This window comes from Amphiura filiformis, chromosome 16 (assembly GCF_039555335.1).
Source record: "Amphiura filiformis chromosome 16, Afil_fr2py, whole genome shotgun sequence".
In the NCBI taxonomy this organism is placed as follows: domain Eukaryota; kingdom Metazoa; phylum Echinodermata; class Ophiuroidea; order Amphilepidida; family Amphiuridae; genus Amphiura; species Amphiura filiformis.
Window position 1 is genome coordinate 38,018,777 of NC_092643.1, and position 26,300 is coordinate 38,045,076.

The window sequence follows — 26,300 nt, forward strand, 5'->3', positions numbered from 1 at the left end:
CAGTAAAAGGAAATGTGCTCATTTACTTTAACAAGTATAATATTTAATCCAATGTGTATTTACGCAAACCAGGTCGCGATGCCAAAACTTAATTTAATTATTCAACACAATTTGCATAGTGTAAGTAAAAAGCCCACCTTTCCAGACGTTGGCATAGAGCATGGAGAAATGCACTTGTCGTGTCTATTATACCTTACAGTGTGTTATGGATACGGTACGTCAGGCGAAGACAACGTTTTAGTTTATTTTACAGGATATATCTCTTAATTTGTGCTGCATCATGATTAAACATTATTTTCATTAAAATAACCCAGTTAATCGGTTGGCAAATACTAGTAATTGTAAAATGAATAGATTTTAGACGCATTTTCCTTCTTGATGTAAACCCTGCTTAAAATTGGTCCACGCTGTTATATCTTTGTAAATATGATTCCGTTCACTCGCTTGTAGAATAATAATTGTATAGCTATTACTGATGGTGATAAGGAAGAGGAGACGAAGGCAGGAATTAAACAAATAAAAAATAACACCTAAATCAAGACCTGGCAAGTAACTACAATTTCAAGGCATTGCGAATTCTACGTTAAATAAATTACTCAAAAAGCTGTACAGGTCGACATTATGAAAGTAAAACATGCAAAGATATCATTATATTCACACATCTTAATTAAAATGTGGAACGCAATGTGTTGAACGCAGAATAAATAAGAACATTCTGGATCAAACACTCACTTCATTAAAAGCGAGACAAATATTTTCAAAAGAAATATTAATGCAAACAAGCTTTGTGTGAATGTACAACGCAGCCTCTATAGAATTACAATAAGAATCGTCATGTGCAGATAAAAACTTTACACTCCGAACTTAACTTCTAGAAATTGACTCTAAAATATATTCTCTTGTATAGAGACGGTAAAGACAGAAATAGCTTCATAATTGTTTTTATGGTTACAAGATATAATTTTACCTGTTGCTTGTTACAGACCAAATTTTGTTGAAGGTGTTTTTCCCCGCAACATTTCCTATGCTGTTTATTTCTTCAATTTCATCATTGACTTGAAGTTTGTGTCTCTAAAGACACAATTCATCTGAATGGACAGCTTATATAACCCGGAGCATGGAGCCAGGGGCTGATGTCTCACTAGTTTATGGTCCACATAAACAAGATAAAGAATGAACATGTCCATCAGGACTGTTATTGAAAATAGAGACGATTTTTAATAGTTCTAGTCCAATAACAACAGCACTTACTGTGGACGTTTCGAAATCTGTCAGATTTCCATATCAACACTGATGTTGTTGTGACGACCTTCTGTATACAACTCGCTGTTGCTTAGCAACGCGGTTGCCAGTTGGTTTCTTCAGAGACGAGGGGCAATACAACCTAATTCACGTGTTTGACGATCTCCTGATGTCTCCCTCCCATGAGGCCAACCCGACACAATCTACTAAATCGATATTCAATGGACCTTTTAATTTTTTAGAACATGAAGAACATAATGCATATTACACTGGAAGCAATGGACACTTAATTTGTAGCAGTCACTTTATATTCATTATTAGCTTGATTAGTATGTCGTTCTTATGTGTGCGATTACCCTAATGGAATTTATTATCTGTATGTCAAGTGATTTTGTACGTCAGAATATCAAACCAGAAAAAACGTGGCAAGAAAGTTTGAATACTGATGTGGCTGACATTTATAGTTAGTTGAGCACCAATCAATATGATTGGTGCTCAACCCTGTTAGTTCCATTGACTTTATATTAAGCTACACAGCTGGTGAATCTTATTGCATCTTGATGTGAACAGTCTTTTCCAGAATAGAATATCATGGGTACAATACTTTTTTGTTCGGAACACTTCAATCAAAATGAACAAAGGTCCCCATGCATAACCTCTTCAAGGGCGTAAAACAGCACTGCAACGGAAAGGCTGTGTCTACTTAATGAGGCTGTATAGAGCGTCGAGCACTGAAACGATATCCAAGTCATTCACCAAGTGGCACTTTATGGCTCACATATCACTTACCTGTAAATAACATTACAGGATAATCGATGAACCCCGAAATATCCTCAAAACTGGATAGGGACATTGGGCACTAAGAAGGCATGTCATAAATTAAAGAAATAAGTTTACAAAAGTCTTCATCCTATGGCTATTGTTGCTGCTATTACACATTTGAACTCCAACATTCCTCGGGAGCAGTCCTTACAATGCGTACATTTGTAGCTCTATTTAGTCTGTAATCTAAACCTATGTCAAACATGTAAGGCATTGATTTATTTTCGGCCACATCAATCCGGACGTTAGTGCTACACATTCGCGGCTTTACGCCAACACTGATTTCCCTTGTGCTATCTTTTATTCTATTTTTAAGATCAAGCTCTTTGTATATAATGGTAAAGCGTTTTGCTCTATTGCTAAGTTTCATTGGTAATAATAGGCGTTACTAACATAAAAACGCATACTTTTTATGTGTAATTCACAATTTTTCATCATTTTCTTTACAATTCTCCCCTTTTACCTGTCACCCTGGGTGAAAAATAGTCACAAAATAATTTTTCCAACAACGCCTTCCGTCTACCGACGGCCATGACGAGCGGGGGGGGGGGGCACCGGCCCCCCTGCCTCCATCCCCCCAACACCACCACTGTTACTATACTCTTCTATTGCTAATATTCGATGTTCCTTACACCAGTAAAACAATAATGTTTCAGCGCAGAGTTTCATATTTTAATTTAAAACCAAGTTCTCACATACTTCAATCAAGATATCCCGTGAAAAGTAACAAATGCCGGTCTGTCGACATCAGCCTAACAACATCGGGTGATGCCTATGTAGCTACTCGAAAGTGCTCCCGGTACGCGAAATAAACAAGTAGTGTTGAAGTTTAATTTAAATCATTCTCAATACTTCGCATGTTTGTACTCATTTCAAACCATTTTTCATAATATATACCAAATATGTTTATAATGATACAATTACTGTGCACTCAAGTGTGCTGATGCTTGTGGATCAACGTCTAGGTGTCGTTCGTGTGCGTAGCGCAGTTTAAATCATAATCATTGTGCTTTTTTTGTTGTTGTTGTTGATAATTATATTGAGCAGTTTTTCAATTAATTCAAACCATTTTCACTACATTTTGTGCGCAGTTGAAGAAGGTAAATGTCAGACGTCTCCGAGAGAAGAACAGAGGCGCACAAGTTGACGTTCTGAGGCATAAATGACGGATAGGATGATATTGAAGAGAAATTCGATACAAATGTTATCACATAGATCAAACGATGTGTATATAATTAATGTATTCATAATGCTTGCTTGTAGAATGTTTTGACTCCAAATATACCAATGTGAAACATTTATCAAGGATTTAAGACGTGAATATTACGTAACATAGGGATATTCAACAATGCCTTAAAACGAGAACTTTCCCCGCTTTCGTCAAGTGCTGTACTTCCTCTTGATGGTTTCCGTTTTCGATTTACCCCGTAAGGTAATATGTAAGTGCGAAAAGATAATTATTCCCAGAGTAGGCATTTCTCCTCCGACGGCATAAAATTGTCTCCAGTGATGACAATAGTATACTCATGTGTTTGACTTCTTAGCTTATCTTAACTTAAAACCTTCCGCTTCTATTAAGAAAGCTACGTTTAAATAAAGATCAATAAAGATCTGAATCCGAATTTGCTTTGGGATTATTTAAATGTCATATTAGATCAATGACAATGAAATATTCTGCAAAACTTTCCAGGGAGCGCAAAACTCTCGAAGCTAGATTGGTCAATAAGATCAATAATCTTGAAGAAAAGTATAGTTCTGACCCATGTGATAATCTTTTAAATACTATTAATGAGTGTAAATCTGAGCTTGAAGACATGTATAAGATTAAAGCTGAGGGTTCAATTATTAGATCAAGAGCAAACTGGATTGAGCATGGCGAGAGAAATTCAAAATATTTCATTAATTTAGAAAGGAGGAATCAAAGACAGAAAACAATCTCTAAATTGTATAGCAGTGACTCCAATCAACCAATTACAGATCCCAAGGGAATTTTAGATGAAGAAAAGAAATATTATCAGAATCTCTATAGTTCATGTAACCTTCCTGATTTTAATTATGATGATCTTTTTGATAATAATGATAATATTCCCAAGTTGAATGATGACATGCCAAAACAATGTGAGGGTCAGGTGACCAGAAAGGAATGTCTTGATGCTTTAAAAACAATGCCTAATAACAAAACACCTGGTACGGATGGTTTTCCCCCTGAGTTTTATAAATTGTTTTTTTAATAATCTAGGTGACATTTTAATTAAAAGTTATAATTATTCTTTTCAGAAGGGAAACCTTTCTGTTGATCAGTGCAGAGGCATTATTAATTTAATACCTAAGAAAGACAAAGACCCATCTTTTTTTAAAAATTGGCGCCCAATTTCTCTTTTAAACACAGACTACAAAATCATCACAAAAATTATTGCTCTTCGTTTGAAACAGGTTCTTCCCAATATCATTCATAATGATCAAACAGGTTTTCTAAAAGGACGCTATATTGGTGAAAATATTAGGCTTGCTCTTGATACAATTGAGTATCTGAATGATAATAACTTGCCAGGGCTAATGTTTTTAATTGATTTCGAAAAAGCGTTCGATAAATTAGAATGGTCTTGCCTGTTTAAAACTCTTAAATTTTTTAATTTCGGTCAAGATCTTATAAGATGGGTCCAAGTTTTCTATTCAAATATTTCGTCTTGTGTAACAAATAATGGTCATGGATCCACCTTTTTTCCATTATTATGCGGTCTTCGTCAGGGATGCCCGCTTAGCCCTCTCTTATATATTATTTGTAGTGAAATCCTGAACTGTATGATCAGGAATGATAATATTGTGAAAGGTATTAAAATTGTTGATAAGGATATTCTTGTAAGTGCATATGCTGATGACACTACGATTTTTATTAGGGATGTTGATTCCTTAAAACAGATTATTTGTATCCTCAAGAAATTTCAATCATTTTCAGGTCTTAAAATTAATTTTGATAAATCTGAGCTTTTGGCTCTTCGCTCTTTTCGTAGAAACCCTCCAAATGTTAGTGATATTGATCTGTCATACACCATTCAGCCTGTTAGACTTTTAGGAGTACTTTTTGATTCTAATCTAAATAATACTTTTGAGTTAAACTTTACGCCCAAATTAAAAAAACTCAAAGAGATTCTTAGAATTTGGTCTATGAGAGATCTCACTCCAATTGGCAAAATTACCATTCTTAAATCTCTTGCTCTCTCACAGCTTATTTTCCTTTTTTCGGTTCTCCCAAATCCGCCTGATGCATTTGTTAAGGAATTGAATTCTATTATTTTCAAATTTGTTTGGTCAAACAAACCTGATAAAATTAGAAGAAGTACTATTATTGGGAACTACGAGCAAGGCGGTCTTAAGATGATTCATGTTCCATCCATTATTAACGGTCTCAAAATTGCTTGGGTGAAACGTCTTCTGGATACGAATGATAGTAGTTGGAAGTATTTTTATAGACACCATTTACAGAATTTAGGTGGTAATCTCATTTGGGAGTGTAATGTAAAACCTTCTGCTAGATGTATTAATCGTATTAAAAGTAATTTTATTAAAGATGTTGTAAATGCATGGTGTTTTACGACTTATGATCCTCCTGCATATAATTTTAGACATCAAATTCTCTGGAATAATTTTTCTATTATTATCAATGGTAGCACTATTTATAGGCATGTATGGTGCAGTAAAGGGATTAAGTTTTTGGAAGATATTTTAGATGATGATGGGGAATTTTTAGCCTTGTCACGTTTAAAAGATAAGTTTTATTTGAAGTGTAACTTTTTGGACTACTATTCACTTATTTATGCCATTCCAAATAAATGGAAAAGAAGTGTCAAGAGGGGGCAGGACAATGATAATATTAATTCATCTCAGGAGGAGATGCTAGCCAGAATTACGAATACTGTTAAAGTGTGTAAAACCATTAGTGATATCTGTATTAGTAAGCTCTTCAAACCACCAATCGCTGAGGAGAAATGGTCGTATATCTTTGATAATATTGATTTGAATTGGTGTGATATTTATCAAATTCCATTGTCCTCCTCCCGATCGACCCAACTTAGATATTTTCAATTTAAAATTATTCATAGGTACCTTGGTACCAATAATAATATGTTTAAATTTGGTTATGTTGATTCCAATTTGTGTTATTTTTGTAAACATGAAGTTGAGACTATACAGCATCTCTTTTGGGAATGTAATGTTGTAAGAAATTTCTGGAATGATGTTCAAAATCAAATCATAAAAAAACAGGTTTACCTGGACATGAAAAGTGTTTTGTTAGGTATTCTTGACCCAGATGTGTCCAAATTCAACTTCCTTGTTCTTCATGGGAAAAAATTCATTTATGATGTGAAGTATAAACAAGGTTCTCTAAATATTTCTTATTTTATTAGAAGGCTTAAGAAGACTGCTAAGGTAGAAAAAAGCATGTCATGTACTGGCAAAAGGTTAAATGAATGGCATAAACGTTGGAACTCCATTTTGTAAAATAATTATAATTGTATACCGTATCATGTTTATTGAGTACAAATGCATTGTTGTTTATACATATCACATATCATAATGTTTTCTATGATTATGTTATTCATGCTTCGTTGTATGTAACCTGTTGATAAAATAAAAGCATGGTGTACCTGGTCTATACTGTGGAAAGATAAAAAAAAAAAGAGCTATTTATAGATGTAAAGATTTTACTTCACTTTCTAGACAAGAAATTAAATTTAAAAACACGTCGATCGTGGCTTGGCTAGAATTTCAGGAAACATTTCGATCTATAGAAAGCTTCAATTTGACAAATCATAGCTTATAGTAAACGATGTTTCCGTCACTCACAAGGATGTGTGTAGAATGCGTGCCACGTGTTCTTAACAATACGCACATAGAAAGATGAACTATATGAAATATTCCCATGTGTAAGGATGTTATGAATTTTGTCTACAAGTAACTTTCTATCCACCCTTTCTGTTTCGTAAAGTCGTAAAGATTCATTAAGATACTCTACTTATTAACCCTAGCCCAACTGAAACTCACTAAAGCTCACTATGAAAACCACTTCGCATGCATGCATTCCACGTGATGCAATGACGCAATCAGCCTAAGTCATATATGATCACGGAATCGCTGGCCGGGCCAGCGAAACTCCTGTGGTTACAGGCCGGTGATCTTCTGCGTGGTGTCCGAGGGATCAGAGGTTCGAATCCCGGATGTACCAAGTGACTTCTTTGTTCATTTTATTTTTCGTTTCTTCTTTCCCTTCCGATAGTAAACAAACCATGGATTAGGTTAGAATTAATGCACTTGTTAATGCTCAATATTACTTACACCAGTAGAACAATACAATTTCAGCGCTGAGTTTCGTATTTTAATACAAACCACCAAGGTTTCCACTTCAATCAAGATTTCCATTGAAATGCGAAAAATGGCGGTCTGTGATCTTAACCTTTCTGTCAAAATCGTGAAAGGTGCTATTGCATCCAAGGGCGTCAATCCGATGTTGATGGTGGGGGGGTGGGGGCATAATGTTTATAAAATATGATCCGGAAGTGGGTATCTCGTCGCGCTTTTGCGACGCTGGGGGTGTCTGAGGGTGGATGTGCCCTTCTCAGTCGTTGAAAAAGAAAATAATCATGTGGTTATAGCAAATTTCATTGTTAGCATGGGATAGTGATGAGATGTTGTATTACAATTAGAATAACCATAATTCAAACGTCAGTGTCAAGCAAGGACATGCCAGAAAGAGTTTTAGGCCAATAATCGTTATGTTTTATGGTGAATGTTGTCTCTTCTTGTTCTTACAGAAAATGGTGACCTGCGATTAGTGAATGGTCCAACTAAGTATGAAGGCAGGGTAGAGATTTATTACCATCATCAATGGGGCACAATATGCGACGACTCTTGGAGTATTGAAGATGCCATGGTCGTGTGTGAGCAACTTGGATTTGGCGCGGCGTACCTGGCCAGAGAGGGCGCTTACTATGGACACGGAACTGGCAACATTACTTTAGATGAGGTATTTTAAACTACATTTAATAAATATGTTTAAATACAGCACACTTAAAATAGGAGTGAAACCGCATTCTTTCCTTTAAAATTGGGCATTCAACACATTTTGTAAACTCAAGGATGTGCTAAACTCTGTTTAAGACTTCCAAAGAATTGCACGAACGTGGAATAAGTAAATGTTTCAAAACAGCCCGACAAGTCACAGCTGTTCTTCGTAGAGTTGACTGCATGAATGACAATTTTATGCAATGAACAACTTGTGTTACAACTCATTCGTAGGTGACCCGAATAACTTGAAGTAACGTGTTTTCTAAATTATCTGAATACTAGGCTTTACTAGAAATTGACATCTTTGTCCAGTAACAACGAATTATTTAATATGTATTTCACCGCAGTTCTAAATCATTTTTATAAGCAATATTATTTTATAAAGATATCCTCCCCCAAAAATCCAGGTTATTTAGTTTGGGACAAAACATTTTAATAACATTTAAAAGTCGGGTTATTATAAGGCCATTAACACATGATTTTTAAAACGTTTTTATATTAAAAAGCACTGCAACAACACTTTAGATACCTATCAAAATGTGATTGTAAAATATATTTACTATTTTGTAAATACTTAACATTATGTCAGAACGTTTTGATTCAAGTTTTTGAAACATTTTTGGATGTTATTAACACGTTGTATACCATTTATATACCCTATATCCTACCTTTAAACGGGTTCTTTAAAACATTTCTGTTTCCTGTACTGTTACTACATTTTACTATATTTTTCTTGGCACGGTGACAAGCTATTATTATTATTAGACTATCCAGCTGGTATTCGTGATTTGCATGGTCATCAACTCTGAGGGTAGAACCACGAACTGGCAGCATACAAGACGGGGAATTTAACCATAATATTTACGTAATTCACCCGTCACGTCTATTGCCAGTTTCAGGGTCTTCCCAATGTGGCAGAACCGGACACTTGGGGAAGGGCCCATATTGGGTATGATGTATTCATTCCATACCAGTTTGCAGCTAGATGTTGAATTATAAGTTATACTAAGCAATATAGACGAATACGCCGAACTCTAAGTTAAAAATCCAATACCGTGTCGATTTCACATTGTGTACTAGATAAGATAGCAATGTTATTCGCATGAGTTAAGTGCTTACGATGGCGGAATAATGGAAATTGTTTGAACAGTGTCAAGAATTTTTAGTCCACCAAATGTCCTTTAGAATGGTCCCAAATAGTGTAATTGGTTTCTGCATGGTATCAGTCAAATAGTAACGAAAGAGGGTGGCACGGAATTGTTGCTTGAACGAAAATAATAGTCATTGATGGCTGACGTCTAGCAAGTGTTCGAAGACTCAGGAATTGTACCGGGTGTCCCAAAAAAAGGTTACATGTAGATTTTTGAAAATAATCGAAGTTAATGTTAACAAATATAAATATCCTTTTCATGACATAATCTATATACCCTCTACTAGTACTTCTGTGAATGCCAAGTTCACAACCTACGTACTTAGCCCGCATTCCAGACAGTCCTGACCAAGCTCTTTACGTGACCCAGTCATAGCATGGCAGATGCCAGTATTTTATACTGATAAACAAAGAATAAAACTTGTTCAGTTTTATTTCAAGAGTTTAGTCAGAAATGTAAAAACAAACAGCAGCGATTTCAGGTCAATAAAACGCAAGCAAAGCCTAAATGCAAAAGATTGTTATTCATTTCACTATGTTGATGACAGGAGATACAGCGTGCAGAACTGCTTTCACTAAAACGTGTTCACACTAAAGACCACCTTCCTTTATCTGTTACAGCCACGAGTCAAGAAGCTCTATAACTGATTTATTTTCAGTGTACAATATTTAATTTTTCAATATGTTTCTTTTGTATAACAAGTTCAACAATGAAAAATAAGAGAAACATAAAAAGTAATGAAGAAAAAATCTGAAAACAAAGTAGTGCTTGTGTTCAACTTTCGTTGTGCGATATTTTGATGGTTAGCCACTCTTGACACCCATGTCATGTTACGCTCATAAGTTAAGTTGCTTTTAAGATACAGAATTGAAACTTAGCAAGCATTTACAAGAATGATGAATAAATAATATCTGAAAAAATTACATTGTTTTGTTGTACCATCACAAAATGCGGTTCATTTTCTACATGTAACCTTTTTATGGGACACCTTGTAGTTGTCGTGAAGGTGTCGTGGTTACTCCATAAAGGATATAATGACATTTAAGCACGTAATGAACACCGAAGACAATGTGTTTGATTCAAGATCTTCCGGTGCCTTATGGGACACCCACGTGACCGTTCTTTCTTCTGAGTCCTTAGACTTTGAAGGACATTTGTCTTCTAAGGCTTGTAATTTCTTCCATACGGCACATCAATAAATAATAATCCTTCCACAATAATTGTTCTGGTACCTTGCAGAAACCATTTCGAGACCAGTGTATGTGGACTAAAATTTCTTCGTCTCCACATTCAATCGGCTTTCCGCCTTTTCGCCATTGTAAGCACTGAAATACGCGCACGGTGTCACCAAAGTGGATACCTTTCTTCCCATTGATTAGCCTAATCTTACTTATTCCATGCAAAAACATGCCATCTAGTACGTAATGTAAAATCGACAGGATATTGGATGAGTGTTCAACTTACAGTTTAATGCACTAGATTCACATGAAAAGAGTATGAAAATGTTTAAATGTAAAGCATGAAAATGACTAAGAAACAGATTATTGCAAACCTTTCTTAATCATTACTATCATAACCTTGCGGTAAACATCTATCATAAGCACACCTCATCATTTCTTATAAATAGATCCTATGTAATGGCTTGGAAACCCGACTAGATGAATGCGCACATGGCGGCTGGTTTGTCCATAACTGTGACCATTCGGAAGATGCAGGCGTTTGGTGCGAGGAACCCTCAGGTAATGGGAACTTGACATTAACAACACGGTGTTAACATTTCATATACCTAATCATGATATAGACCATGGCCGACGGTGTTTTCCTTTTAGCACCGTAATTGAAAATATGACATTGATCAATAAGTAATAGCAACAAAGACAAAATATGTCCAGAAATGCTAAATATATCCATAAATGTGTACAAGACCACTACTTATTCTACACGTGCTGAAAATAATCAGGTCTCCTGTGCGTGGAGCAATAAGCATGATTTCTTTCGTTCTTTTTTCAATTATGTACTGATGCCTTTTTTCAATTATGTACTGATAAGCAAACAACTACTGATGAGTGCTTTGGGAGACGTGTCTGTTTATCAGTAAAAGTAAATTGCTTTGATTGCTCTTCACACAGGAGGTGTGGTTAATATCTGCAGGGGCTGACTTTTGTTGACAAGTTCTTAGCTGATTCTAGTTTAGTATCGGCTTTTTGTTGATCAGTGGACATAGCAGGACATTTTATGGCAATAATTAGTTGCCTTAATTGCTGGGTTTTCTTGCTTGGACAAAATTGTTGTTTTCTGGACTTTGGTGTTACTAAGGGACGCACCATTAGATTCTCGGGGGGGGGGGGGGCATGGGAGTTTGGGTCAGGCAGAATTTTAGAGCACCAAAAATTTTTTTTTCGCCGCCTTTTTTTCAATTTTAGTGTATACTTTTATACAAAGTTGGGTGGGGAATTTTTTTTACTCATCAGTGAGGCAAAAATTTTTTTTTGTCTCACTAGTGGGCAAAGTTTTGGTTTTTTTCTCACTAGTGGGCAAAGTTTTTTTTTCTTCAAAAAACTCCCATGCCCCCCCTGGAAATCTAATGGTGCGCCCCTAATGTACACGTTCTAAAATCGATGTTTGAATTATGTTTTATTTTTTTCGCAGATACAATCATTGATCTGGACATTTCGCCTGGAGCCATCGTAGGTGGCGTCTTACACTCTATTGTCTTGTTCATCTTGATCTTTGCCTGTGTGAGATACTGTTTTGTTAGTCGCAAATGTACCAAACGACGAGAAAGACGCGATTCATCTGCGCATATACTCCAATCCGCATATTCAGTTGATGGACAACTCGAAAATAACACAGAGCATCCGCCAAGTTATGAGCAGTGTCGTCTTTTTTCACCGAATGGAAGTTGCACAAATTCTAGTAGTCCCGCAACCGCCATATTTTCATCATCAACAAACAATATTTCTTCCTTTTCATATCCTACGTTTTTAAGCAGTAGACATTCACAATCAGAACGTTTTGAAGATTTTTCAGTATCTATGGTAACAGAACGTACTGATAGAGTGCAGCACAACGAGCCACTACCACCACCCGCCTATGACTCGGTGATGGGGGCACTTGTGATTCGTGTGACATGAGTGTCCAGAGCATTGATATTTTATGAACTTGGTTGCTGCAACAAAACATTGGTAGTTTTTACAATTTTGCCCACTGTTTAAGTAAATTACTCTCCTATGGATTTTCCCCTATGGATTCTTTTTGATTGTTTGCAAAAACAAAATTGTATGATACGCGCATATTTATAGTCTTATCCTTGATCAAATCGAATCGTCCACATATAATTTTACAAAGAAACACCAACAGGAGCACCCCCTTACACCAAACACATTTTGCCAACACACCCCTCACAAAAGCACCGCCCCACACACCCATAGAACTCAAAATATTTGGGTGTATGAGTATATTTTACATATCCAAATAATATGTCATCAGCAGTTAAATGTTTTAATAATTGGTTCAGCTTCAAAACGCATTATCCACATTTACGTTTTTACTACCGGACCCATCATTTGTGTGTAAAGGCAATACTCTTAATTTCTTAAATACAAATGTTACGATTATCATAAACGCTGTTATGCTGATTCCGCTTTCTTGCCCCCCCCCCCTCCCAAGATGAATGATGTTCTGCGAACATACTTTCTAGCATTTACTGAAATCAGTTTTATAATATGTACAAATTTATATTTTATATGAAGTAAAAATAAAATATTGATTTACTAAATTGTATAACAATTCTGTCTTTCTGTGTGCAGTTCGATGTTTCTGTTTGGAATATTATAGCAAGTCCACAAAATACCATTAAGCATTTACACAAGTCTGCAACATAAGTGTTAAATTAAAGTTTTCAAAATAAGAGCCTTGGCCATCATTATGTATTGGTTAAATATCAAACCCTTTTAAGAATTGTCTTCAATTAGGTAATACCGATAGTAAGCTATTCTAATTAATTAAAGGTACCTCCCAAAGAAAACCACCTCCCAAAGTATTTTGAAGCCAAAAAAAAAAGACTACTCAAGGAAGAACTTTCGTAAAAAACTACAATTCAGCATTTTGAAAAGAACTGTATTATTCTTAGGAATGCTCACTTCTAAAGGATATGATTTTAGGAGGCATTCCCATTGATATGAAGGCTAACATTGTTTGTGAAATTTCACGTCCTGGTGATGACGACATTTTCAGAAATGGTCCATTTTTCCACACCAATACAATTACCACCACCGAAAAAAGATGAAGCGGACGTTTTCTTCAATTATCGTCTAGTCGGTTTACTTCCTTGTTTCCCCAAAATAATGTAAAGAATAAGATTTAACAGATATATTGACCGATGGCACTTCCATACCGGATACGCAGCATGTGCCTCTGGATAGACCCCCATTTTGAAACAGGCTTGTACCCAATGACCCCTTTTGTGTTACTGGCTTATCTATTACCTAATGACTACGTTACAAAAAAATGTCAGGTACTCAATGACCCCTTTTTAACCTTACACCTTCTGTGATGCCATCTTAGACCTCCAAGATGCAAGACGTCTAAGATGTCTAAGAATTTCGCGGTAGACTTAAATCAACGAATCACAAGACTAGAAATACCAAACAACCAATCATCCAATCACGTTCAGCGTATTGAAATATTGACCAATGAAATTTGCGATACCGTCCATCATTAGTCATGGTAAATGGTCAATCTTGGACGTGTAAAAACAATCGCAGGCTTTGTAAAGTCATAGGCATCCAAGATTTAATTGGCCAGTAAGGTGATTGGCCGTTGCCGTTTTTGATTTCTGGCTCTATGATTCTCGACTTAGGTAAAACATGTCTATTAGTACTTATATTTCTTGAGAGATTGCATTTAATTGACTATTCAAACCAAGTGTATGTAAATTGCCATATTATTCTTGTTGATGCATATCAATTTAGTAAGTACTGGAAGCAGTGCGTATGCAGTAGGATTTTTTTATAAGCTCATCAGGGCTTATGGGAATGAATCAGAAATACCCTTCATATTACACTGATATCCCGAGAGAAAATTTGGAGACTGTATTATGGTTTGTATATTTCTTGTAACCACAGAATACAAAAACAATGCCAAGTACAGAACACTGAGGCTCTGCTAAATTGAGTATTAATTCAGGTATGCACACAGTTCTTTTAAAAACGTTTTAGGTACTATAAAAAACAAAACGTAATTTTTGTGGCTTTTGGGGAGGGGATTTTTCGGGAATTTTCTAATATAGTTCGGTGGATTTGGTGGATTGACTTTTTTTTCTTACTCAGATATTGATGCTCTAAGCTAACGAAATTTAATTGTGTTGTTATGCCATTTCAATGCAGTCTTCTTATTTCGTGTTTCCCAATAGAAAATGACCTTGATTTTTTTCTGCAACATGAATAGCAGGAGATGAAAATATTTTTCCGTGGTATATAACTAAATGATTCTATTGTCTCGATTTAAAATGTCGCTAAAGTACAAGCTGCTCTAAAAACCAAATCATGTTTGAATTTTTAAATTTTTTGTTGTTATTCTATATTTCGTATTTACTAAATTGAATTAAATATCTTACCTTGCATAGCAAACCATTTACAACCAAATTTCGTCAGTCGCAACGTATAGTGGCGTAGAGTGATTTTTCCAAATGTTCCGCTTCACATACACTACTCCAAGAAATTAGAGGAACAAACCTATATTTCATGTTTTCATCAAAGATAAAACTTAAATACATTGAAAAATTGTAAATTTTTTTGAACTACAATCTAGGCAACTGGACTTACGTTTTTGAGTGGGAAATTTTCACGTTCTATCCTGAACGCATCATCAGCCCGACTGATCTTCTGGCGGTAAAAGTTCATTGACCTGTGAAGCGGATGTTGTAGTATCACAGTAAGTCCAGTTGCCTAGATTGTAGTTCAAAATAATTTATTATTTACTACCTGGATGAATGATAATCTTCACAAACGTATTGAAAAATTGGTTCAACTTTATTGCAGACAAATTCCATTGTTTGCTAGACATAATGACTAATGAAAAAATGTGTTTCTCCAAATAGCTGGTCCTCAGAGTATCGGAGTGTCCAATTGTCAAATTTTGGCATTATTTTTGCTTACAAAAGGTTCTCCAAACTTAAACAGTTTTGAAATCAAAATCTCCACAAATCATTCTTAAATGGTGCCTAGTAATGGGTATGACCTCCTCGGGCTGTTATACACTCTTCACAACGTCGAGGCATGTTCTGGATCAGGGTGCGGAGAGAGTCCTGAGGAATGTTCATCCACTCTTCAATCAGAGCATCTCTTAGTGACTGGACATTGTCTGGAACTTGTTGCCGTTGTCTTACCCGTCTACCAAGCATGTCCCAAGCATGTTCTATTGGATTCAGGTCAGGTGACCTTGCAGGCCAGTCCAAAGTCTCAATTCCCTCATTGTCCAGGAACTTCATCACAACACGAGCGATATGTGGACGGGCGTTATCCTGCATAAGAATGAAATTTTGACCAATTGCACGAGCAATGGGGACAACAACAGGTCTCAGTACCTCATCTCTGTATCTTACACCCGTCAGTGAGCCTCTGTCTATCACAATAAGGTCCGTACGTCCGTTCAAAAAGATCTCTGCCCAGACCATGACGGACCCACCTCCAAAATGATCAACTTCAACAATGTTACAGTTAGCATATCGTTCTCCTTGACGTCTCCATACCCTCACACGCCTATCATTGGTGGAAACAGTGAATCTGCTCTAATTTGTGAACAGTACAGGGGTCCAATCACCATCTTGCCAATGTTGGTTATTTCTGGCAAAGTCCAATCTGGCTGAGCGGTACCAGTTGAAATTGGATTAACATGTTGGTGTGAAGAAATCTGAGAAAAGCTTATGGAGTCTGCTTTACACAAAATCAGTGCTTTAAGTGAACACATGAATGTCCAAGGCCGTAAGTCCTTGAAGATATGCATGATTTCACATTTGACTGTCCAGTATTGCTAAGATTACAATAGGCTACACCTGGTATACAAATGACATGTCCTTGATGCTTTTTGTTGATGCAATACCCATTCAAAGTTATTACATAACCTTGTTCCTCTAATTTCTCGGAGTAGTGTAGTAAAGGTTTAGAGCTATCTATATTCTATAATAGTTATTCCTTTTTAACAATTAAAGATACAGTTTAATAGAGTGAACCTTAAACTTTATTTTCAAATGGAGTCGGGCCACTGAGAGATAACAGTGGAGGAGTATCAACTCTGTTATTTGTAACAATCCCGATGCAAGTAAAGCATGCTGGGTAATATGTGGTATAAACACGAGCAGCTGCAGAATAGTTTCACACACAAGCAAGAAAACAATATGCAATGGTGACATATCATGGGATTGATATAGGTTGTGAAGAAGGATATGAAGTTTTATTCAAAGGCTGATGGACTGCGTGACACAACGGTCCAATTCCCAAGTAATTGCTTCAAACGGTTGACGCTGTATTTGGACGTACAGTAGTCATGGAAGTGGTTTCCTTTTCTTTACTTTTGACATTTGATGATTATAGCCTACAATCTCTATCTCAAAATCAGTTTATAATAGGATTTTCTCATGCCATTTTCAATACTCCTGATTCAAGGGTCTTTTCAGACCAAATAGTTATGTGCAATCTCCCGCGGTACATAGTCGTAGTGGGCTCGCTGAATGAAATTATAGTTTCATATATAATAGTTAATAAGATGTGTACAAATCGTCGGCAGAGTGCTACACTATCGTAAGTGCAGTTTGCACAGTTTTACAGTAGGAGCATTTTTGTGTTTAGCGTAGCCATTTGTTTCCAAGTAGCCATAAAATGACATGGGAATGTAAAGCAATTTGATTTTAATAATATAAACTATATAAATGGCGTTAAAGTTAATAAATCGAATTATTTACTGATTTAGATGTCGTAAGTGCCACATACGATAGTGTTACACTCAAATTGAAATGAGTGTAGAGTGCAACACAATCGTATGTGCCACATACGATAGTGTTGCACTCAAATAGAAATAAGTGTAGAGTGCAACACTATCGTATGTGCCACGTACGATAGTGTAGCATTCATTGCTAAATTAGGTTATACGTAATATCGGCTCAAATATCCAATATTTTGTCATTTTATATTTCTTAACAAGTGTTACTTTATTTTGGCACATAATATTTACAACAGCAAGACACGGAAACGTATTTTGTCCTTCACGAACGCCACTATGTGTTGCGACCGACGATATAAATCAATTCAAATTGCTAATGGTTGTGAAAAGTTCATGCATTCAACATATCACATTGTAATAATTATTGGATGCTAAATAGTTTGTCCTCTGGAGACTCTCTGGAGTATGCATCTAAAAAGTTGTTTATTCCACAGTGAATATCAGAACATTTCTTTACATGATTTTAGACATTGGTTGCTTGCCCAAACCACATGTTTATCTGCGTGTTCTACTCGCTAGCTTCAATATTTTCTATATATTTACCTCCTGGCATTGCATAGTTTCTAACGTTATGACTTTATTTCATTAATGTTTTGAATTAGAACACGGCAATATGTAACAAACATTCCCATGATGATCATAGAAGAGATATCAAGATGAATAAAATCTATAATGGTTATAAATTTGCTCACTTCCTGTTGTTGTAGAAGTAAAAGGAATATAGGGCCCGGTATTCCTTTTATTGAAAATAAAAAAATGTGGAAAATTTGATCGATTTTTTTAATTAGATAAAAGCTATACTGTCTTGAAAACGTTTATTCTTAGAGGAATCTGTATTGATAACAGGGGAAATCAAGTAATGGTTCATTGAGAAAATGTCAAACCATCCTTGTCACAATTTATAATCAAGATTGCATTATGTAAATGGTTCTTTCTGAAACGGATTAATTTGAACCCATGTATACTTTACAACGCGTATCATTGGTTATACCAACTGTTTGGGTATCCGAGGCACCTGGTATTTAGCCAACCCATGCATACAAATCACAAACTAGGTACCAAAACACCGTATAACCGCCGATCATAAAACTTTACTCACAACGTTACCCCTGTCCACTACCCTTAAAGTTAAGCCTATACTACACGATTCCTATTGGGGCCTCATGCAGAGGTACACTGTCGCCAAGGTACCTGACTGGTACACAGAGTACCTAAACAGTACCAATGCTGCAACTGCATAGGATCCACCAGCAGTAGTACTGCACTGGTACTACACTGGTACTCCCATGGTATTGCACAGTACCAGCCAAATACCTTAACGACAGTGTACCTTTTCAGCCAGCCAGCAACAACAGTAATCTTGTGGTGTATCTATGACCCGAATGGATTAGCCGTAACCCTGGTGAGGGATGATCTGTAGGCTGCGATATGTTCGTTCAAATGCAGAACTGGGTTTATTAATCCTGCTGGAATCTATGCTCTGATATAATCTACCCGGATAACTCTTGATTCTAAACCATCGTGTGGCTATATCTATTGTCTTAAAAGCAAGCAATACATCAAGACTCGTTTTAATAGTATTTAACATGTAGTAGTTGTGAAAATCAATCTGTTTTACCCATGGTTTGATGACCATAAGCTCCTGATCAATTATAAAATAATACAAACGTATATTAAACGATCCATTTGGGCAGTCATCTATTACCAAGGTGTAAAATGAATGTAGCCAGCAGGTTGTTGTATGTCGTATACGATGAAATGTCTATTGCCTTCAAATTACTGTTAAAACGATAGTTTCGACCGGGTATATGGCTGATTACCTCGGGTCATACAGTTATCCTCTAGAGATCAGCGTCGCCTAACTCTTGTTGTTGGTCGTTTCTTTAAAGGGAAGGCTACGATCACTCACAATACCATCATTAGCATGAAACTATTTCAAAAGCTTTATCTTAACTACTTATTTCCCTGACCCTATTGGGTATTAATTATTTAAAACATTCAATACCATAAAATAAATTACGATTTACACCAACATTCAAATAATTTTTTGCTTATATCTGATAATCATACTTTTAATACAGTACCTTGTTTTATCTCTAAAATAAAATCTTGGGACCAAATAGTCCAGACATGAAAGGAGATTTGGTCATCACACACGTATCACACTGAAAATTATTTTAAATTTTTAACCATCGCAATAGGAATGCCTTTACTTCCTAAATGTCATATGCATCCTTAAAGGTTCAGTAGATCGTGCAAACCACTTCTCCAAATGATTGTATCGTGTCAACAACAATCATATGCACTTTTAAATGTCAATAGTCATTTGCGATTGGTTGAAGTGTTTCACCATGATTAATATAAGCAAAAGCTGCCTACAAATTGCACCAACAGACGATCTAGTTCATTATCATCACCACGGTTACATTTGCGGACATAATCATATGAACAGTTGATGCCAAGGGAATCTGATTTCTACTAGATATTTTTGATGTACTGAGCTCTAATGGTATTTTTATGTCACAAAATATTGGCTTGAATGACTATGCTATTTAATAGTCCCACATCAAGGAATAATGTGGTATGTGACACTATATGTGGCAAACAAAAATTTAAAAGCAGTCAAATTTTAAATCTCATGATGTAAGCTGGAAGTTATCACCACTATATTACAGATAAGTCGTGTAGGTGGTTTTGTCCATTCATCTTTTACGATCCTCGGGCAAGAGGGGGCTGCGAACCAGGTTACGTACACTGTACTTCGGTAAGGCTGTTCCTTCTCAATAACCATAAGAATACGTGGGTTTTAAGTATGAATGCAATAACTGGAAGCCTTGTCTCATCAATAGATTATTAGGTTTCTCATGGCAAGCCTTTATATCCTGAACAAATGATGTATTTAATAGAAATACAACCTTTACACACAACGCACGCTTTTGACACAACGAAGCATACAAGCATTGCTGTTTGGAGTAAATTGTAGAAGCGATATTTACGATGAATGTAAAGTAATATTCAGATTTCCTTTTACAAATTAAGCGTACTGCTAGCCGTCCAGCGCGTATTATTTTGCACAAGGTCCAATGCACGCGCTTGACGTCGCGCGCGTATACGCGATGGTTATGCTGTCAAAGGAAATCTGAATATTACTTTAGTGAAACATTCACGACAAGTCAGAGAAACACATGCGAAAGCTCCACAAATGTTTCAATCTGAGCTGCGATTTCAAGAAAGTTGATAAACTCTTCCTGTAAACATGGGAAACAAATCGCGATCAAAACCAGTTTGCAAACCTGTCCTCTAAAATTTCCCCAGTAACCGTTCGTAAGTTACGAATATCCTTTTACGAAGGGTCCCTGTAGTAAATCCATATTACATACGAAGGGTACCGTTTGTAAGTAAGTTAAGTGATATGGAACTTACGATACGTCCTAAGCTACGATTGATTTTGAGACTTACGAAGCTTCGTCAAGTTGAGTGAAATGGAAACCTGTGTATATATTTTGTTGGCAAGGCAGATCAAACAAATCTTGTAGATAATAGATAGAACACGTGTTACCGCATCCCCTTTGGCATAAGCGTAATACTGCAATCATAGAATGTTGCATCCCATAAGACAGAATTACCAGTAACATTGGGTACCTGGAATCAAAAGGTATTTCAGCGTTGTAATACTTGATCAGTGGATTAGTGGAGGGGGGGGGCACGTATCCTGTGCACCGTCTTAGGGCGGAGGGCGACTCAACCAATTCAGCGCCACCTATATAGATTTTGCGCCACCTCTGAGCGGTGTAAGTGAACATTTCAAAATAAATAATTATTTGAAACGCCAATGTTCCCCATTGCGCGCAACTGTTTAAGGAAGGGGCTTCATTCCACATCATTGCCCCCACCTCTCCCCGACACATGCACACACCACCTAGCTACGCCACTGTGAAGTTTTATGTTCATATTATGTAAACGAAATATTATCTTCGGCATACACATTTATGAAAATACATGACACATGGTTTCACTTTTTGTTGATATCAAGCATTCCAACCCTGGATTTCTACTAGGTAATAAGTAATTCCACCCATTTTATACAGGCATTATTACATGTATAATCAGAAACATTTTTAGCGTACAAAAGTGAAAACATTTAGCATAAACATTAAGTTAGTTAACTGTTCTCAAACCGTTTCTATATCGATAGATTGGTTAAAACAATGCCCCTAGCTAGTACTGCACGATACATGGTGAGGATTTGAATGCGTATGGTATGTAGTTAAAGCAGGCATTATATCAAAACTGTATAATTTTGTTTTGGGGAGTGCGGGATATTATAATTTAATATATCTGTCTTTAATTAGAATTAAATTGTAGCTCAAAATTCAGCAGCACTTTAAAGGAAATCCAGAATACCAAATTGAGAAATTGCGGCGCTGTTAATTACTTTAAAGTGTTTGGAAGGCAATTCATTTAACTATTTGAAAATTACTGATTCATATCAGTAGTCATAGTAGTGAAGGGATTGGGCATATGCTTAAGGACATGAGTCTACACTAAGTAGGATACCAGCTTTAGCTGTTTATTTAGTTTGTCATTTTATATAAACAGCGAGGGATATTATCAAATATACACAACCACACTCAATCGTGTCAACGTTTTACACAGCCTAGAGCGCATAATTAGCCAATACAATACACACACGAACGAGCCACACATACTGCTGAGGCAACGGTATCTATATAGAACCAGTTCAAAGAATTTGATCTCAACTATCACATATCGTCAGAATCCATGTGTACTCAACCTTTTGGTATAGGCCCCACAGCTTATTCAGACCTGTGTCGTAAACAAAAGAGGAAAACTACATCGAGATGTCATAAAAAGCTGCTCCATGTAAAACTCATTGAAAAAAAAACATTGAAAACACATCTGTGCTCGCCCACCAAATATACTTTTGTTTTGGAATAAATGGAAGATTAATTGAGGAATTCATATAGCCATCTTATTTGCATTCAAAACGGAGATGAGATTTTTTTATAGAAGTGAGGGCATCACATTGATGTCATTACCGTGAGGGCGAAGGTTTGGCAGGCCGAGGGGGCAAGCATTTTTGGCATGGCATTTTGAAATTTTACATGGGGGGGGGGAGGAATTATTACACAACCCCTTGCTTTCAAAAATTAGGAAATTCTAGCTATACACAAAACAAAAATATGATGCAAAAACAAAAACAAAATTGAGTTTCGGCTACATAATTGTACAAACACGCGATTTTGTCAGATTTTGGTTTATATGACAACTGTATATAAATATCACGTTGGGAATCAATATTACTAGAATATTTGGGTAAGAGCATAAAATATATATATGTGTGATTGTTCCCCATAAAACATTTATCTAGAAAACCCGCTGGAAAGGTACCATTTCTAACAGGATATTTCTTATTGGATTATTGGGGAATATACCAATTTCGACTACAAATCGGCCTATAATAATAGTAGCGTAGATTCAATTGGCAATGCTTTCTATGGATTACATAAGTTAGCGTGAAAGGAAACACAATACTCTAAAACCTATATATCCTTTGCAGCTCACAGTTTCAACGCTTACATTCAATAGCCAGCTATCTTCCGAAGATAGTAGTAAAGGAAAGGGGCTGGTTTTATCCCCATAAAATTTTTCATCCGGCATAAAAAAACGTTTTTAATCCATCCTTTGCGCATCATTTTAGTGCTTATTATCTCAGCACCTTACCCGGGGTAGAACCAACCATTCAAAAATGACCATAGAGGTTGGGTTGAGGAGATCCACCATATGTTTCTAAAGTAAAATCCATGATTTTGATGTTGTTCTGGTAAAAATTGCTCCAAAAGTAATAAGATTTTTATTTGGTAGGTGAAATTATTTCATTTCATATTTAGGAGAATATCCGGTGAAACATCATGTTCGTAGAATTTCTAACCGAAAAATCGGAACGTGTTCACATGACGTCATAGCGACATATGCCCATAGCTATACATTGGTAGCAAATATAACGGAATATAACTTTTTAATAGAAAATATAGGGTTGTAACAGCAAAATGGGCGCCCCTACCCCCACCCGAGAATAGCTTAGACGCTGGGGGTGTGGGAATGCATTTTTTAAGTGATGTCGATTTGACGCCCCCTAGTTTTGACGCCCATTTCCATTTGCCCCCCCCCCCCTAGTTACGCCACTGAACTCCCTTCTTCGTAGTATGTGTTACAAAAAGTAGCTCAGTAGGACAATGATTAAACACCAGTAACTGAGGTCCTTTGGTTTAAGCAAACGTTCACATAGGTACCTTAACCATTCGTTCCCTTGTTTGCAATCATAAACGTACCTCATCTCGAGAGATCTATTTGGTTATTCAGCAAGAATGTATATTTGTATTTTAATTTGTATATTTGTAAAGCGCAATGTTCATATTTTTGGTATTGCGCTATATCAAGCGCCGTTGGTATGTTATGTTATGTTATGTTAAGACGTACGTACATAAGTGAACACAGCTCCGTATGAATCTTCGATCGATATACAAAGATCGCCTCGAGTAGTTGATACTGTTGGTTTTCAGTAATAATGCATAGTTATGACAGCACTTAATGATTATTCGTTCTCAATATTATTAGTTTTGGATACTTCCCGGAAGGAAATAAAAGTAATGAAATAAAGTAAATGATAAACATGGAGATCTATAAGACATTTAGCTTTTCAAACAGTTTACCTCATATGTGACGTGTCATGTCAAAAGGAGACACTTTGGGGCAGGATCGCAAATGGAGAAATAGCCAAAACTCTGCCGGGGGAGATTTTTTCACAATTTGGGTTTGTGGAGAATTTGTGATGTTATTAATGTTTAAAATATGGTCTGATAGTTTCAGACCGGAATATAACTGGCATCTTGTATTTTTGAGACATTTTTCTTGGTAATTCCTCCTCTCAACATTGTCAATAATATTTTTAAAGGCCGATATCTCAATTTCTAATTTTATAGTACCATAACTTATGAACTCAATATCTTCGCTTAGGAATTTCTGATTTCATTGGGAAAAACGGCATTGTAGAGCAAAATATCTCTATATTTAATATATGTAAAATTCTCAAAATTGATAACCTACCCAAAAGTGTCTCCTTTTGACATGACACGTCACATATAACGATGAACCGATCGTAATATTTCTGTCTACCATACGAACACATAAAGATTAATACTCTATTAATATATAATCTTTCTGATTGGAGTTTCAAATCGTTTATTTCGCCATAATGGACGGGTCGTCTAATTGATACCAGACATTCGTTTTTTGCTCCCATCGCGTTGACATACAATCAATAGTGATCCATTACAATCAACATGTGTTTCGCGGGCTTTCTTGGTGAGACGGCTTGCTTCAGGTTCAACGAAACCTCACTGCTAATATTAAACAGCTGATGCTACATTGACTATCTTAATAACAAAAGACATGGGTAGTAATTTCCGGCATCAATACTTCTTGTAGTGTAGTGCACTTCATATATCATCTTTGACCATATAAATAGAACAGCAAAAACTAATAACTAACCAGATTTGAAATACTGCCAGGCAGATTGAATTAGGTCAGGTCACGTCCTTGGTTGGTGCTTCTTCGCTGGCAGGAAGTCAATATGTGTTACACCCAGGTCTAGAATTAACAAATTATATGATATTTTGTTAGGAAATAATAATATATGATCACATCTGGGAGAAAAAACGCCCTACACCCGTCTCATTACATCTGTTGTAGTTCTTGGATTTTTTTTTCAAAGTTACACTTACATATGAATGAACAAAATTGAGTAAAATTTAATAACGCACTCCAATTTTTTCATCATAAAGTTGTATATAAACCCACACGTGTTCTCTTCTCACCTTTGCTACATGTAGCTGTACATATTTGTATGATATAAGGCCAGTGAACGGTATCCATCAATAGGTGTTTACGTCACGATAACAGGTGTGTTTGACTGAGCATTTGAGAAATATCCATCAAAGTCTGTTCATAAGAACAATACGCAGCCCATAGGATAGAGGAAACTCAGTGGATTTGAGAGCTTACAGAGAAAGAAACGTAGATAATACATGCTTCAGAATGTCACTAAACACGTCGGAGAGACGGCTGTTGTATGCAGAAGACATATTTCAGATTGTGATATTACGATATGTTATATAAATTCATTGCTTATTGCATGTTGACGAACCATACATGTTCTCCTACATGTAGTATTATTTTCAGACAAATGTTTCATTTTGATAAAATATATAATTATCAACATTCATCTTACAGCATCAACATAAGATTGTACAATATCATTGAAAGTTGTAAGAATTGACTTGCAAATTATTTATGAAATTTCTTTATATTTATTTCACAATAATTACGTATAGACGGGTTCCAGGTAATATTAGAAATTACCATACCGTAAACCATAAATTAAATAATATCTCAAAAAATTAATTACATAAAATATCATAACATCATATACATTTGCTTAAGAAGTTACCTTTTTCAGAGTCTTGCCTTGCAATGACGTAGCTTTATGAATTTGACGTGTGCATTATGTATAATATGTAAGCCTTTCATTCCTCCATGAATTGAACATATTTATATTACAGAAGCATTGTTCAAAAGCAAATGTGAATGAACCTTAACTTTTCCGGGCTCATTAAGAATGATAATGCAAAAGAGACGTGGCAGGTGTCTTCATAGAGCATTTACGCATTGGAATCAAATTAAGGCGATTATGTAGCAATTTGCAATGCAATGTAGCAATGATTGTGGGATGATTTCATATTATATATAGAATATCTCAGTTTTGTTTAGCTTTGTTAATTTTGAAGTAGAGAAATTTGATAATCGTGTGTAAAAAGGAAAAATAATGATATGCCGAGTATACGTTATACATTAACCCGCAATGGTCTTATGTAACAAACTCGGTGATGTTTACACAAGTAGATTCCCATTGCAAGTAAACTAAATACTTTAAGCATACAAATC

At 35.9% G+C, this 26,300-nt stretch overlaps 1 protein-coding gene across 1 annotated transcript in view; it reads left to right on the plus strand.

Annotated features, from left to right (window-relative positions):
• Positions 1 to 12,995, plus strand: part of LOC140135956 (uncharacterized) — a 48,435-nt gene extending 35,440 nt beyond the window's left edge. Inside the window, exons 2-4 of the mRNA XM_072157654.1 lie at positions 7,875 to 8,086; positions 10,906 to 11,017; positions 11,928 to 12,995. Coding sequence (XP_072013755.1) covers positions 7,875 to 8,086; positions 10,906 to 11,017; positions 11,928 to 12,412 — 809 coding nt within the window. The 3' untranslated portion in view covers positions 12,413 to 12,995. The remainder of the gene's footprint in view (positions 1 to 7,874; positions 8,087 to 10,905; positions 11,018 to 11,927) is intronic.
• Positions 12,996 to 26,300: the final 13,305 nt, after the last annotated feature.